This window comes from Nematolebias whitei, chromosome 1 (genome assembly GCF_014905685.2).
Source record: "Nematolebias whitei isolate Nwh7 chromosome 1, NemWhi1, whole genome shotgun sequence".
Taxonomy (NCBI): Eukaryota; Metazoa; Chordata; class Actinopteri; order Cyprinodontiformes; family Rivulidae; genus Nematolebias; species Nematolebias whitei.
The window spans coordinates 66,901,452-66,905,482 of record NC_056498.1 but is presented as its reverse complement, the minus strand read 5'-3'; the positions used below and the strand labels follow the sequence as shown (position 1 = coordinate 66,905,482).

Sequence of the window (4,031 nt, the reverse complement as noted above, 5' to 3'; positions counted from 1 at the left end):
ACCAGCGACCTAAGAATAAATATGTAGGATAAAATAATTATCCTATCACCTCTCTCATCAATTTAATGTCAGACTTCAAGTCCTTTTAAGCCAACTTTTTGATAAATAGGTGAAGTTACTATATGGAAAGTTAAATTTTAACCAAGAATAAATCTGTAAAAACATTATTGTTTTGAATCTAATGCTCTTCTAGGAGAGAAAAAAAAAGAGTGAGCTGAATTGATCAAATTGATTAAAGACAAGTTCTGATTATGAAAAAGGCCTGCATGCTGTAAAAGCTGAATTTAATTAAACTCCACTGTGCTTGAACTCACTCTGTAAATGCACCTTTTGTCAGGGTTTGGAACAGATAGTGTTCACAGATTTTGAACAAATTCTCTGTCGCTTGAACGGGCCGATCTCGTCGACGCTGTGCAGGTGATCCGACTTGAAAATATCAAATCATTCTGCGCCTTTCTATTGTTGATGCAATGCTGCTCATTCGCTGAGAAAATACAATCAAATCTAAATATGAAGTCAGTCTGGCTGAACAGCAAATCAGACGCTAATAAGAGAATACTGCTCAGACAGACAACTTGGAGCATTATTGTCTGAACCTAAAGGGTAATTAATTTGGCAGTAAATCCTTTTAGTGTTTTAGTGAGTCTGATGAGAGCTGCAATATGATTTTTTTTTTCTCAGACATCGCTTCAGCCAACCCCCAATCCCATTGTCTGACTGAAATATGGAAATCTGTGCCACCAGAACAATATCCACATTATTTGCCCTGCCTCGACTTTGCTGCCTGACATGCATGAGTGTGCCCTGGCATGTTCAAGTTAGTTTTCCACTTCGATTTTGTTCATTTTGTATGTTTTTGATTTTATTTTCACGAGAACCTCTCTTCTCTGTGCATGCAAATGAACACCAGTTTGTTTTGGTGGAAAACTAACGCATCAAACTCAAAAGACGTTTTCTTCCATTCGTTCTTTAAGGTTAAACAAATCAGTCTGCTTTAAACTGTTAAACTCTTTAAACAAATAATTAATTGCAGTTATCTCTTATCTCTTTGTCACATGTGTGCAGAACACAATCACAACAATGGACTTTTCAGCAAAGTTTTAGTTTATTCACTGAACTACATTATGTCTCCACCATGCATTTAGAATTAAAAATGTATACTTCGCATGTGTGGATTAGTGTTGATTGCTTGTTTCTTGCAGAGCATCCAACATTAACAGGAAGCATTTTATGATTTTTATTTTCTTTTCCTCTAGTTTACTGATTTGCTACTTCTTTGTACTTCTTCAAATCAAACTGGAAGCTTTCTGCCAGCTGCAAAAACAGTTAATTTAGTCGAATGTGGTGCCAAAAAGCAAGAATGTTGGTGTTTTGGATTTTATAAGTGAAAATAAAAAGACAACTCAATATGTTGTGAATCAGATATATCACATTTTACACATACATGATGTATTTATTTAGCCTATTCATTCATTCATTCATTGGACAGGATAGTCTTATGGTTTCTAAAAATAAAAAATAAAAACTGGATGAGGGATTACTTTTAAATATCTCAATGCTGCCACCTAGTGTCTGGAAATTTCTGCCTTTAAATAAAAATAAAAAAAAGAATGGAAAAATGGTGGAAGAGCCCAGCTTCATAAGGGAAGGGAAGTTGGAGGTGGAGAGTGTGAGATTAGTTCTCTGCATTTAACCCATCACACCTGGGATACACCCAGGTAGAGCAGTGGGCAGCTATGTGAGCGCCAGGGGAGCAATTAGGGATTAGGTGTCTTGCTCAGAGACGCCACGATATGTGGACATGGCTGGGAGTTGAACCGCGACTTTCTGGTCCCAAGTCGGCCGCCCTCTACCCCATCTCATAAAGCAGGTTTCCAACATGAGATAATCTTAATAAATACCACCCATCCATTTTATTTACCTGCTTTTCCTTTCCTGGCTGGTGCCTATCACTAACAGTCAATGTGGAGAGAAGGGGTACACCCTGGGCAGGGTGCAAGTCCATCACAGGGCCACGTAGAATCAATCAAGAGTTACCGTTGAATCTAACATGCATGTTTTTGGTCTGTGAGAGGAAACAGGAGTACCTGAAGATAAGTCATGTGTGTATGGAGAAAACATGCAAACTCCACACTGAAAGGCTCCAGGCCTGGAGACTGAGGCCTTCTCGTAGTAAGGCAACAGCTTTAGCCACTGCACCACTGTGCTACCTTCTTCATAAATGAATTTTGAATAAGACGAGGTGAAAGCACAGTAAAGCACAAACTGTAGTTTAAGTCAGATTTCTATTCGATCTTAACGACATTACCGATTTTATTGGCTGTGTCAGAGTGTCCATAAAATGATGACAGTGTAACCATGAGGTTCTCAAGTTGTTGTTGGTATCAGCTCTGAACACAAGAAGAAGGAAAACACAAAAGAGATGTCCATTTGTGGGAAAAAAGAAAAAAAAAAGTCCTGTTACGTCAGCCCCACCTGTCTAGCCTTGAGCTCAGAGGTGAACCAGAGTTCAGCCAAGCTGGAAGCTGTTCCTGTTTGTTTCATCTGGAGCATGTACCATATTTCACCATGACATACTACAGTCGGGGAAAAGACACCACTGTGCAACAGAGGAAACAATTGACCTGGCATGAATGATTTAGAGGTACATATCTACTATAATACCGACACAGGCGGACGGGACTGAGAGCGGGTCTCTATGGCATTGCTGATCCTGCATCAGATAACACCTTGATCATCAACTATGCATGGATCTGGCAAAAGATGTAAGATAACGTCCAAGTGAGAGTAGATTTGTGACCAGTGGCAGTGGAGACCACTGTTAAAACACTGAACCAGAACGCAAGGATAGACCACAAAACACTAAAGAAGAACAAAGGATGCTGCTTCAAAACGTATTTCTAAAATTATTTCTATTCAGTTCAGTTCATTTACATTGCGCCAAGTCACAACAGAAGTCGTCTCATGGCACTGAATTTCTGAACTCATGTCTACACTGGAACAAGACTTAAACCTCAAGACAAACAAAACTCTAAAAAATAAAACACACACCAAAAGAATGAAAATGAAGCAATTTATAAACTTTGCTAAAAATTGCAACAAAGTTTTTTTGTTTTTTTTTGGGGGGGGGGACAAGATGCTGCTCTTCAAATTTAAAAACAGTAATCTGTATAAACATATATCCAGCAACACAAACACAACAACAAGAAGGGGAAAAAAATAATACAAATGGAACAAAAGAAGATCAAAAACAAATGCATCACAAAGTGATGAAGTCTTCCGGATCGAAGGTGAAACGTTTCAGCACAAAAAAAGAAACTGTCCAGATGACCTGACTGAAAAATGTTGGATCGTATACCTGGATTATTGAGCATGGACTTTGTTGCATCACAAAGTGCACTGCTTTTGCAGAGAAAAAAAAGAATTAATCTAAATTGGAAAACAATTTTTTAAAGTAACTTAAAATTACTTCAGAATCAGAAAGGTACCACTAAGAAATGTCATAACACAAAACAACCAAAGATGCACACTACCTAAAATATGACATTAACTTGCAATAAAGACAAAAAATAAATAAATAAATAATGAGTGAAACAAAGGGGCAGCACGGTGGCGCAGACAGTAGAGCTGCTGCCTCTCAGCGAGCAGGTTGCCACGGTTCAAATCCCGGCCCAGAATCCTTCTTGGTGGAGTTTGCATGTTCTCTCCGTGCATTCGTGGGTTTTCTCTGAGTACTCTGGTTTCCTCCCACAGACCAAAAACATGCATGTTAGGCTGATTGGCAACTCTAAATTGTCTCTAGGTGTGAATGAATTAGTGAATGGTTGTTTGTCTCATTCGTCTTCGTGTCCCTGTGATGGACTGGAGACCTGTCCAGGGTGTCTACTGCCTCTCACACAGTGATAGCTGGACATGTGCACCAGTGACCCCCGCAACCTGAAAAGGAATAAGCGGGTAAAGAGGATGGATGGATGGATGGATGGATGGATGGATGGATGGATGGATGGATGGATGGATGGATGGATGGATGG

The 4,031-nt window shown here is 39.3% G+C and overlaps 1 protein-coding gene across 1 annotated transcript in view; it reads left to right on the top strand.

Moving 5' to 3' along the window:
• The first annotated feature begins 1,618 nt into the window (after positions 1-1,618).
• LOC119430430 (zinc finger MIZ domain-containing protein 1) overlaps positions 1,619-4,031 on the top strand; it is a 10,218-nt gene continuing 7,805 nt past the window's right edge. Inside the window, exon 1 of the mRNA XM_037697839.1 lies at positions 1,619-1,669. Coding sequence (XP_037553767.1) covers positions 1,619-1,669 — 51 coding nt within the window. The remainder of the gene's footprint in view (positions 1,670-4,031) is intronic.